At 43.9% G+C, this 12,170-nt stretch overlaps 1 protein-coding gene across 2 annotated transcripts in view; it reads left to right on the top strand.

The window, feature by feature from the left end:
• Positions 1–11,079, top strand: part of DHDDS (dehydrodolichyl diphosphate synthase subunit) — a 23,268-nt gene extending 12,189 nt beyond the window's left edge. Inside the window, exons 7-9 of one of the 2 annotated variants that reach the window (XM_006924386.3) lie at positions 3,671–3,785; positions 5,743–5,850; positions 8,917–11,079. In XM_006924386.3, the coding sequence (XP_006924448.1) occupies positions 3,671–3,785; positions 5,743–5,850; positions 8,917–9,153 (460 nt within the window). In that variant the 3' untranslated portion in view covers positions 9,154–11,079. Of the gene's footprint in view, positions 1–3,670; positions 3,786–5,742; positions 5,851–8,913 lie in introns of both variants that reach the window. The other variant, XM_015599000.2, reaches the window with a different exon arrangement.
• The last annotated feature ends 1,091 nt before the right edge of the window (positions 11,080–12,170 follow it).

Genomic DNA, 12,170 nt, shown 5'->3' with positions numbered 1-12,170 from the left:
CGTATAATATTTCATTTAATCTTTAGACTCTGTGTGGTAGATACTGTTGTTATTCCCATTTTAAAAATGAGAATATTGAAACAGGGAAGTAACTTTTTCAAGTTCTCATAGTTGGCACAGCTTGGGGCCAGGATTTTAACCTGGTTCCAGAGCCTTGCTCTCATTCACTATAGTATACTGACTGCTGATATAGGAAGGTGAAATGAATACTAACACAGTATAAAAATAAAAGTCACTACTTAATATTTATTGCATCTTATCATTAGGCAGGCACTAGGCTAAGAGCTTGTCACACATATTCTTGTTTAATTTTCTTAGAAAGTAGTAGCTGATATTTGCCCCATTTTATAAGACTAACTAAGATTTTAAAAGGTTAGTTGACCTACTAGGTGGAACAGCTCAAGTTCATCTACCTCCGAAGCCTGTGTTTTTCACCATCTTTATAAATTAAATGCTAGAGAAATGTACTATGTTGTTTTAAGAGGGCACATTCCCAGTACCTTCTAGAAAGGATCTACCTTTCCAAAATGGTACTGAGAACACACTAAATGTTCTTACTCTCCCTTTTTCCTCATGCCAGGCCATTCACCGTCTTGTTGATACTCATTATTGCCAAGTCTCCCTTTCAGAGGTTGTTGCCATATCTCCATTATAGGTTTTAAATTGATTTTGTTTTGGGTTGGCCATCCCCTGAAATACCTAGTTTGTTAGGGAGGAGCCATTATTATATTGAATACTTGTACCCATATCCTTCCAGAAGATGTTCTACCTCTTTTTTGTCATAATATATACATAACATAAATTTTACTGTTTTAACCATTTTTAAGCATACAGTTTAGTGGCATAAAGTATACTCAGTGTTGCATAATCATCACCACTATTTTCAACACATTTTCATGATCTCAGACATACTTCTTTTAAAAAGAATACAATCTCCCCCATATTACACACATACATTTATAATTATAAAGGTCACACATGTCCATTAGAGAACATTGGCAAACTACTGGACATATAAAGTTGAAAATTTAATCTCCCAAGATCTCACCCTCAGCAATTCCTCTGGTAACATTTTTTTAAGCATTTCCTCTAGCTCTTCCTGTGTACCTGTGTGTGTGTATTTAATTAATTGTATTGATCTTTTCCGTTAAGATGTGACAATGTCTGTTACCTGTGTTTGGGTTCTAGGTTGTTTGAAATTGCATTGTCAAAGACTTTTTTAGCCTATAAAAGCCCCACATTCAGAAAACCAGTATTTATTTATTTATTTCTGAGATCTATTTTCAATGATTTATTTATTCATTCATTCATTCATTCAAACACGTATTGAGTGTTTCTCTATCCTAGGAAAGTCCTATGCTAGAAGAACAGGGAATACAGAGATGAATGTGTCAGGGGGCTTGTCCTTAAGCAGCTTACAGTCTGGTTAATGTACACAAGTAAGTAGTCCATGGTGCTGTGTGTACCATGGTAATGGATGTGTGGGCCAGAGCTGGTGCTGACAAAAGTAGTGATCAGCCATGGTTGGGAGTTCAGCCAGAGTCATCTTTTTAAACGCAAATTCAATTATGACATAAATATAACAGAAGAAATCACACTGTGAACAGTTTACAATCTGAAACATGCTTTGTCCACTTAATGTTGTATTATGAGCACTTTTCCATGTCCCATGTTTTTAACAGTTCTTCGTATCATTAATTTTAATGGCTACCGAATATATCTTATTTTAATTTACTTAACCGTTCTGCTGTTTGTTGGTTATGCAGGCTGTTTCCAATTTTTCATTATTCAAATAATACAATGAAATCTATAAATTTAACTCTTGCCTGCATTTTGGATTGTTTCCTTAGGATTTGGGTCTGGATGTATCCGTTTCAGTTTATTCTCTTTTAAGATTTTTTAAAATGTAAACTATTCGAATTTCATAGGTGAAAATTAGTATTTTAATTTTATGTAATAGAAATTATTTCTTTAAAGTCTTTACATAAACAGCTGATGCCATTTAGAGATGGATTTTTGTTGGCCAAAGCACAGATGTATTATTTTAATTTTTTTTTAATCTTTCCTCCTTTAGAGTTACTTCTGTTTTGATAAGAATTCTGTGCACTGCCTAAAGTAGGTAGAACAAACTTTTTGCAGACACAGTTGAAACTCAGAAAGGTTAATTTTGGATCCGAAGTCACACAGCAAAGTGGTGGGATTAGAAATAATGTTTCTTCTTTTTTCTTATTTATATAGCACTTTACAGTTTCCAAGGTACATCCAAATCTGTTATTTTATTTGATTTGACCCTTACAATAATCTACAAGTAGATAGGACAGATGTGCTCATCTCAAAGATAAGAGAGCAGAAAAATTATCTTGATTGTACAGGGTCTCATATTTCTTAATTCGAGAATTAAGACCATACTGCCAAACAGACTGCCAGATTATCAGGGAAATCTGAACCAGAGCCCTTCCCGTTGCCCAGTCATAAGTGAATATTATTTCCTACACGATGGTACAGAAAATAAAGCTCCCTCTAAAAGATGAGTGAGAGGTGGAGTAATTTATTCAAAGACACACAGCTAGTAAGAATTGAGTCTTATTTCAAACACATCCCAGATCTCTGCTTTTTTAACTAGACGCCCAGAAGAATGTTCCCACCAAGTAATTTTGTCTTCTAGAGATGTAAATTTTGCCTTTGCAAAATGCAGCTCTTGGAGATTTCAGATTCTGCTGCTGTGTATTTGGTAGGACAGGTAAACAGTGTTCTCTGAACCAACAGACACCAGCCTTGCCAATATTCTTTTACATGGACAGGAGAGTTTTACTTCAGGTAAATGCTGCCCATCCCTATTCTTCCTTTATTTCATCTCCTTTCTAAGTGTCTGTCTGGGAAAGTAGCTCTTATCAAACACAGGAGGGCTGATCATTTTGCTCTTTTTCTAAAATTCCTAAGTAATGTGGATTTTTTGCAGTGTTTCAGAGTCCATATGACTTAAATTTAAGGTTTTAAAAATGTGTTCTCTATAATAAATTTAAACAACAGAGGTACATAAAAGTAAAAAGAGATAGTTTTTCCTTCTTTACTTCTTACCCAACCTCCCAGAGGTAATCTCTGTTAATAGTATGGTGTGCACCTTTTAGACTTTGTTTTTTGTTTATATTATATGTATATTCACATGTGTGTTTGAGTGTACATGTATTTTTCACACTGTATTTTTTCTGAAACTTGGTTTTTAAAATATTATATCTTAGACGTTTTTCCAATCAGTGCATTTAGATTTATCTTTATTAAAAGCAGTTGCATATTAGTTTGTCAAATTGCAGGGTCATAGGGTATATGCATTTTAAAAAATAAGATGTATTAAGTGAAGGACAACACGTTCTAGTGGGTGCATCTGGTTTTAAGCCTGCGGCTGAATGACTTTGGGCTAACTAATCATCTTCTCTGAGCCTCAATTTCCCTATCTATAATGTGAGGATAGAAATACCTTATGTTGTTTTGAAGATTAAAATCACTAATTAGTTTACCAAGCATTTCTCGAGGCCTTCTGTGTACCAGGTAGTATTGACTAAGATATTTGATGATATTCTGTAAACTGGGAAATCTTCTAAAAGGGATCTACCATGAGAATAACCCAGAAAGAGATGTATGCTTATCTTTGTCTCTTCCCCACTCACCTTAGCGATGTCTCTGAGTCTCTGCTTGACAAGTGCCTGTATACCTACCACTCTCCTAATCCCGACATCTTGATACGGACATCTGGGGAAGTGAGGCTCAGCGACTTCCTGCTTTGGCAGGTAGGTAGTTTCCAATCACTGTTCTGTTCATGACAGCTGAAAATTGCTACTACGCCCACAGAATGGATTAGAGGGGCTCATCCCCACTCCCAGCCATGTTGGCATCAAAGAACTTTGTGGGAGAGAAGGCCTAAAATCTGGAGCAATGTCCCCAGGCTATGCCTGGTAACGTTTACTATTTCTTTCTCATCTGTCCCTGGCTTTGTGAGCCTCAGTGATTCTTGCTCTAAAGTTCCTAGAGGAAAAATCAAGGTTATCCAACTGTGGTGAAAACATCACCTGTGCTCTTGTTCAAGGAACTGAACTTTTGCCTTATGTCCTTGGTAACTTGCCAGGCACCTCAGCACCTCTAGGCTAGAACCTTGCTTTGCAGTTACTAGTTTCTCTCCTTCAGAATAAAGGGCCACATCTATGCAGGCACAGTCCACAGGGGATGTAAACTATATGCAAACTCTTAAGAGCCATTGTCTCTTAGCTCAGTTACCCCAGTGTAGGTAGTCCCGCAAAAGCTCATGTTCATGTAAGTTTGTCTTTGCTTGAAAATCTCTATCATCTGTTCATTTGACCCCTGGATAGTACATGACAGGGGTAAGTCTTTGTTCAAGGAGAGGTAGAGGGAGAGACTCAGCTTGGAAGCAATTCACATTATAACGTTACAGAAATTTTAATGGACCATAGTCTTAAAAGTGAACTAACAAGATTTAGCTACTAAAGATACTTTTAGTCTTTGGCTGTAATGAAAGAAGGATAATGTGCAGCTTATGGTTCTCTGGCCTACTCTGCTCATCAGAGCATGTCTAGAAAGTTTACTTCTGGGCATTGAGTTTTAAGACACTACTTAGTAAACTGGAAGACTTACCAGAAGAGGCCAACCTGGATAGCAATGTCCTATAAGGAATGCGTAAAGAATAATGGTCTAGAAAAGGGAAGCATGGTGACAGTTTATTCCTTTGCAAAAAAATATTGAGTCCCTGCTTTGTGTTGGGAGTATGGCAGTGACCAAGTCAGAAATAGTCCCTACTGTCTTAAAACTTATAGTTTGTTGGCAAAGACAAAGTGAACAAGTCATTACAACCTTGGGAGCAGATGATAGTCACCTCTAATCTAGCCTTCAAATATTTTAAAGAATTACACTTTGAATAAGAAACAACCTTGTTCCAGAGAAAAGACCTGAAACCTTGGTAGAAATTCCAGGGAAGGTGACATTGGTTTAGCATAATAAGCTATGGGACAACTAAAGTTATCCCCCTGGAGGCATTGAATTCCATCCTCACCACTAAAAGTATCTGGCAATGGCTGTCAAGAATGTTCCCCAAAGGGTTCTCACATCAGTGAAGTTTACCCAGCTGTGTGCTCTCTGACTGCTTTATGTCCATCACGTTGTTTAATTTTCATAGTACTTTAAAAACTAGGTATTCTTATTACCCCAGTTTTACAGCCGAGGAAACTGAGGCCCAGAGAGGTTAAGTAACTTGTCTCGGGTCAAATAGGTGGTAAATGGTGGAGCCAGAAATCAAAGCCAAGCAATGTGGCCCCAGAGCCCATGCTTTTAACCACTGTGCCACACTCTGCTACTTAAAAATAACAATAGCAGCTACCATTTGTTCATTGCTGACTTTTATCAGATAGTGTGTCTCCCAGATGACTTCAAAGGGCCAAGAGCCAGTAATCCAGATGTTATTTTATAGTCCTAAAAGTGGCTCTCAGAAAAATCCTGTTGGAAATGTTGATCGAGTCTTGTTTTAGTTCTGCCCTGGTGCAGGCAGGTGATCTTACTGCTTCAGATGACCCCTCCTCCATTAGTGAGTGAATCAGAGCTGGCAGCAGCTGCAGCCCAGGATACCTGTGCCATCTCATCTCTGGGCTTCTGGGTCCTGCTCAGCCTGCTCCTTTGGAAGCCTGACCAGGGATATGTCCAGCAACATGTTACTAAACTCTTTCTCCTCACCTTTCCCAGACCTCTCACTCCTGCCTGGTGTTCCAGCCCATTCTGTGGCCAGAATACATGTTTTGGAACCTCTGTGAGGCCATCCTGCAGTTCCAGATGAACCATAGCATGCTTCAGGTTAGTTCCAGGTGAACTGTAACATTCATCAGGTGTGGTTCCAGATGAACCATAGCATGCGTCAGGGCAGGCCTGAACAGAAGAGGTAGAAGAAAAGGTGAGCATTGATTGACAACCTGTTATATATAGCAGGTACTTGCTAATAAGCATGTTAATAATGATGATGGTAGCTATCACTATGTGTGTACTATGTGTCTGGCCCTGAACATTTTATATGCACGATCTCATTTAATGCTCCAAGAACCTAACGAGGTAGGTATTATTAGCCCAACTTGTGCAAAGAATAGATAAAAATTATTTAATTAAGGACACAACCAATAAGAGACAGAACTGAGATTCAAGTTAAAGTCTTTAATCTCTTTACCCAGGAAACCCAGGAAAGACTTCTCAGAGAGATTGGCCATTATTCCCTGAAAGTATTAGCTTTGATCACCAGATCTTGAAATAGTTTTCATTAAGAGGCAGAGTCAACTGCATCTGATTAGGATTTTTAAAATGGCAGCATGTGTGGTGGTGGCAGCTAACATATTAAGGGTCTACTAAGAAGGCACTTAGGTGTTTTCATGTAAGTTTTCTTATTTAACTCTTCTCAAGAAGGCACTTTAGTGGAGAAACCAAGGGAACTTCAACCCACTGTGTGACCTAGGCCAAGTCCCTTCCTGTCTCAGCCTCTAGTGTCTTTGTTTAAAGTAAGGAGGTTGGAGCAGATAGTATTTAGGATTTTCACTGACTTTATTATCCTAATGATGATTCCCTGATTCCTGGCAAATAGAGGCCAGGCTCTCTGTCTTGGCTGCAGCCTCCCTGCCTGGCACTGAGTCTGGGGCTGCTGTTTAGAAGAAGCCTGAACTTCACAGAGTGACTTTAACTCATTCTGTATTTCCTCTCTCTGTGGCCGGGTGCCCCATCCTTCCTGTCCTGCCAGAACTTAGCCTGTTTAGCCATAGCCACAAGCAGTGCTGATAGAAGAATAGCTCACTGTTAATAGCCAGGCACCAGGCTGGGCATTTATTATCTCATTTTTCCTCAAACCACTCAGTGAGGTGCATACTGTCATCCCCATTTTGCAGATTATGAATTAAGCTTAGGGAGGTAGAGTCCTTTGGACAGGAATTTCCGAACCCTGGTGCTCCAGGAGGACTCACTCTGGCCTGATCAAGGTCTTCAGACAATTTCATATGTCTTTGACCATCATTTCCACTGCTTGATATTCTCCCCACCACTATCCAAATCCTCCACATTGGTTAAAACCCAGCTCAAATATTGCCTGTCCACTGCTCCTTAACCTTCATCAGCCACAATTTCTCTCTCTTCTGAGCTGCATGACCCTTTCTTTTGCCTCCCTTACCACATTCTACTTTGTGTTATGGGACTTTATATGTAGAGATCTGTGTCCTAATCAGCCTGTAAGCATATGGGTTGCTGAGACTGTATCCTGAACATCTCTTTACCTCCCAATAAGGCCCTATACGTAGGACCCAGGGTTCCTCCTGACCAAGGCCAGCAAGAAGCCCTTTCAGTAAGATGGAGAGCCTTAGCAGCAACTTCTTAAGCCCATTTTAGCCTTCATAGCTCCAGGCTTGAGTTCATTATCATAGAAAAAGAATGCCCTTGAACACCTAGAAGGAGGATATTCTAGAGTTTTCATTTGTCAACTTTATTCTTGCAGTGAACCTTTATTGCTGAGAAGACTTAGCAGATCACTTCTTTATTCTGAACCGCCATGTCTGTCTCCAACAGAAAGTATCTCCCTAGCTCCTCTGCAAGGGTCAAGTGCTTGTGCTCATGTAAGATGTTTCTTAAAGGATAAAGACAGAACAATCCAGGTGTTTACAGGCTGAGTAGGACAGAGACACGTACACAAATACCATAAGGTGGAATTACGTGGTAAAGGTCATCAGGATATAGGATGCCAGGTCAGCAACAAAGCAGTTTCTCACACATGGAATGGGTTTGGAAGAGCAGCTCTGGTGCATAGCCTCTGCGGCAGGTTAGAGTGGCAGATGCAGAGCGTATCAGTGAGGCACAGCAAAGCCTTGGTTCTGCTCCAAAGGGATTTTCCCCTCCCCAGGAGCATCCTCTCTGCCTTCCTGGGATCACATGGTCAGTCAACTGAGTATTTCACACATACAGGGCACCCCAAATGCCAGAGGATAAGCCACAGTCTCTGCCCTCTATGAGTTTATGATTTGTATGTAGACAAAGGGTATGAGAAGGGCTGCCAGGGAGAATGATTACCTACCTAATGTCAGAGCTGGTTCCAGGAGCTCTTGAGGGTTCTATGGAGCCCTCAAGGGCTTATTTTCTAACAGAAAAAGTGGACTATGGATACTAATACCTATTCTACTAGGCAGCATGCAGTAAGTGGCTTAAAAATGCTGAACCTGCTTCTTAGAATGTTCATAAAAGGGTCATTTGCTAGAATAGTCAAGTTGGTGTCCTTATGAGAGGCAAGTCAAGCCCAATTCTGAAAAATAGCTTAGGGAGTTGGGAGAATAGCACCCTTAGAATGACCTGGAAAGCCAAAGGAAAGGACCCCATGGATGTGCCCCAGGCAGGAATAAGACCTTCCTTGTAGCAGAGAATAGACAGTAATAATGTGTGAAATTGCTGTTTCTGTTTGAGAGCCTGCTAATATGCTAGAGAGGGTTTTGCATATATTATCTCTAATCCTTAAACCACTCTTCAAGGTAGGCACAACCCCCACTTTACAGATGAAGAAATGAGGTTAGGAGAGGATTTACCCAAAGCCACAAAGCTAGTTGGTGAGGGAACCAGAAGTCAGACCCACATTGACTGGTTCTCTTCCAAGTGCAAACATGAGAAGAATTTTAAGAAATACAGATGCTCCCACCCAAAACAAGATGGACCCAGAAGTGCCACTGCCCTGCCTGTACAACATGGGCACCACCCATTGCACACCTACTTTCAAACCTTTCCGAAAGTGGTACAAACTCCCTACTGTTGCATTTAACTTGGTCTACCCTGTGCTCCGCCCGCTACTTCCATCCCTTTTCCACCCGCGCCTAAAAATGGTCTCCCCCAATCCCCACTTTTCTTTAGCAGAAGGCCCGAGACATGTATGCAGAGGAGCGGAAGAGGCAGCAGCTGGAGAGGGACCAGGCTGCAGTGACAGAGCAGCTGTTGCAAGAGGGGCTCCAGGCCAGCGGGGACACCCAGCTCCGACGGACACGCTTGCACAAACTTTCAGCCACACGAGAAGAACGAGTCCAAGGCTTCCTGCAGGCCTTGGAACTCAAGCGGGCTGACTGGCTGGCACGTCTGGGCACTGCATCAGCCTGAGATGGCTGGCCTCCAGCCACTTTGCCCTGCCCTGTGCCTCCAGGGCCCCACTCCCTTTTCTTTTCTTGGTGAAGGGTACCTCCCTCCTGATGAATTGTGTTCCCTTTGCTTGGCAGGGAGCCCCAGAGGCCAGTTTATGCAGGCCATAGATAACTTTGGGTTGCCTGGGACTGTAGCCCCTGGGGAGGGTTAAGGGTAAGTCTCTCACAAGTACACTAAACCCAACTCTGGTTACCAATAGGTTTGGAGAGCAGGGGACCCCAGCTCTTCTGCTGTCTGCTCTTGCCACCTCTGCCACCTCTACCTGTGCTCCTAAATGCACTTTCTTTTCCATGAGCACATTCTTCAACACAGAATAGTGGAGAAGAGGTCTCCCCCAAACCCTCACCCTTTACCATCCATCTTAGCCTTCCACCCGACTTTCACAAAAGATTTGGCTCCACCTCGAATCTGCTGGTAAATAGCTAATAGGCAGCCAGCGTCATTTGGGCAAGGAAGGGAGAGACAGAAAATTTGCCCATCTGCTGCTCCTCCTCCTCGGCTCTCCACCTGGGATTTGCTATTGAATCTCTACCCCCTCCCACCACGCAGTGCTGATTGCTCACTGAAAGGCTCAGCGCCCCCAATGGCGCGCAGAAGCCAGGCGGGTGATTACAATCCAATTACCTATTGTCGACTCAGCCCACACAAGCTTTCCTCCTTCTCTTGCAGGGCATTGGGCCAGGCTCCACTCCCCAGTGAGACCAGCCCCCTCTATGACTCCAGAGTAACAGAAGGGCCTATAGGCCCTGGTAAATCTAGTCGAGCACAGGCCTCCTCTACTAGAACACATCAGGACCAAGAGCACAGTAACAGGCACTTCCCAACTGACTGCCTCCTGTCCTCACCATCTCAGACTCCTCAATCTTTGAGACTTCTCTCAGCTTTTTGACCTGGCCTCCTAAGTAGGCCCTGAGATGATTTATTCTAAGCATGGCAGAGTCTCAGCTTGTGAGGGCCAAGGCTGCCCAGCAGAGAGAAGAGGGTCAAGGCCTCTGTCCTTCTCCTTACCTCCCTGCCAGGCCTCACTGCAGAGCTGCTGAGAGGATTAGTGCCTTTGAACTGTCTGCCTGAAGAACTCTCTGCTTCAGGTGCCCCAGAGCAGCAAGAACAGCCAGTAATACCAACCAATGTCTATGCTGTTTAGTCTTCCTATTTTACTTTTTGCAAACTTTCTAGCACGTCCCTCTAGGGGAAGGTGGGGTCTCAAAAGCAGTGCTAAGAGTATACTCTTTAACAACCTCACTTTCCTATAGTCTCCTCCCTACCTTCCTATGCCTAGATATCTGGCACAAGAGACCCGTTAGCCATGATCCCTGCTCCTGTAATCAAGCTTAAAGGCCAGACACTGCGACTGAGGAGCCAATCGATGTACCCTTCAGCAAGCCCCCCACACACACCTGGCACAGGGTTCCCAGAGAGCAGGTGCTGTACATTTTCCAGCTTTACAATGGGGCTAGTTGACAGCCTTAATTAGGGAGGCATGAGTTATGGGGCTATAATGCAGAGCCCTACAATTAAGGCAGGAATGAGGGGCAGGAGGCAGCAAACGGAATCTACCCTGTGTGAGCATGGTTGAGTCCTGTCTCTGTTCTCGGTTTTCCCTAATATGATTGAGGGACAGCAGGGTGATTAATGGGGCTGGTGTCTCTGGCATGAGGTCCTATATTGTGGGAAAGGGGTGGAGTAAGGAGGGGCTGCTCCAGGAGCACTGTAGGGATGGAAAGAAGCTGCTGAGGAGCCACTGCTGCCCAGGAGCAAGGACCGCAACTAGTTGATTTGAACAACTTGTGGTTGCTTTCTACTGGTATGATTTGTACAAACCAGTTTCAACCCTTGCCTGAATAAACTAGATGGGACCTATTTAAATGTCCTCCCACCTGTGAACTAAGACTCCACAAGAATAGATATCATGTTTTTGTGTTTTCCTGGGTGTCAAATAGGAATTAATTTTCTTCGATGTAAAACTTCCTCCTAACCGTATGATGAAAGAACACTTGTTTTGTCACTGCAGTTGTCTACCCTCCCTGTGGGGCACCTAGCTACCTCCAGGATGCCTAGCTTCGGGGCTTGTGGGATGGGGGAGCCACTGGAAGAGCCCTTTTGCCATCACAACACCTGTTCCTCTACTTGTTTCCTAATCCCCGGACTTTCCTCCACCCTCCTTTCCCTCGCGCAAGTGAGAGGAAGCCAGCCTGCCAGTGTGGAAGGAGGGATTTCGCCAGCTGTGTTTGCAGCGCCCAGGCTTGGTGGCCGCGTCGTGGGGGCAGCTGAGCTTGATGTCTCTGAAGCGGGTGGAGCATAGGGGAAGGGGAGTGCTGGTAGGTCTTCTTGGCTGCCGCTCTTCATTCTGTGCCAGGATCCTGAAATCCGGGAATAGAGACCTCAGGGAAGCCACCCGACAGGTTTTGGCGGGGGGCTTCATTGACATTTGGGGAGGCGGCTGAGCAACGGGTGCTGAAAGGACAGCTCCTACCTGCCCCACTGCACCCGAAAGTAATCTCTGCGTGTAAAGTCTCCCCCTCAAACCCCCACCCCACCTCGAGTGGATCGCCTTCCAGGTGAGGTGCACGAAAAGCTTCTTCAGAGTGGCACCTTGGAACGATGCACGTCCGGCTGCGCCAAGCTGGCTTCCCCGCTCTTTCCCACTTCAGCGTCAGCCTTGGCCCTGGGAACTGCAGCCTGTGCCTCCAAGCGGCACGCTTTCTCCCGCCTCCGGCAGAGAAGGGCGGTGTGGCTAGGCCTTGCAAACCCTTCTTCTGGGGCCCCCAGCGGGAACAGGAAGGAAAGCGGCCGAGATGGGCCCTAAGTGTCGCACGGCTTGGAGAAGTGGGTAGCTTGGTTGCATAAGGTAGAAGGAACTTGGTAGTTTGCAAAAGCTAGCTCTTGGCGGTAGCCGAAACCCAAAGCCAGCCGACTCGCACACCCCCCTCATTTATCAGCTTCAACGCGCGCCTCCCTCGCTGCGCCCCCACCCC

The sequence above is a fragment of the Pteropus alecto genome, unplaced genomic scaffold, assembly GCF_000325575.1.
Source record: "Pteropus alecto unplaced genomic scaffold, ASM32557v1 scaffold39, whole genome shotgun sequence".
NCBI classification, from domain to species: Eukaryota; Metazoa; Chordata; class Mammalia; order Chiroptera; family Pteropodidae; genus Pteropus; species Pteropus alecto.
The sequence above is the reverse complement of the archived record's forward strand: the minus strand, read 5'-3'. Positions and strand labels throughout refer to the sequence as shown.